General features: G+C 38.8%; 1 protein-coding gene across 1 annotated transcript in view; it reads right to left on the bottom strand.

Annotated features, from left to right (window-relative positions):
• The window catches only part of LOC106881999 (low-density lipoprotein receptor-related protein 2), an 84,414-nt gene that overhangs the window by 37,932 nt on the left and 46,276 nt on the right, over window positions 1-206 (bottom strand). The window contains 1 exon segment of the mRNA XM_052969906.1: window positions 119-206. This exon segment is cut by the window's right edge and continues 4 nt beyond it. Within this exon segment, the coding sequence (XP_052825866.1) occupies window positions 119-206 (88 nt within the window).

The raw sequence follows: 206 nt of genomic DNA, 5'->3' as shown, positions 1-206 counted from the left end.
CATTAAATGATGATATTGATAGCTGTTCATGATGATGATGACGATGACAATGATGACAAGGATGGCAATGACAACAACGATGATTAGGATGATGATGAATGATAGAGGTCAAACTTACCACAACCGATTTCATCCGAGTTGTCAAGACAATCGTCATCGAAATCACAACGAAACAGATGATTGATACAGCGTCCGTTGTTGCATCT

The sequence above is a fragment of the Octopus bimaculoides genome, chromosome 8 (assembly GCF_001194135.2).
Source record: "Octopus bimaculoides isolate UCB-OBI-ISO-001 chromosome 8, ASM119413v2, whole genome shotgun sequence".
Taxonomy (NCBI): domain Eukaryota; kingdom Metazoa; phylum Mollusca; class Cephalopoda; order Octopoda; family Octopodidae; genus Octopus; species Octopus bimaculoides.
Note: the sequence above shows the minus strand (reverse complement) of the source record. Positions and strands in the feature narration are given on the sequence as shown.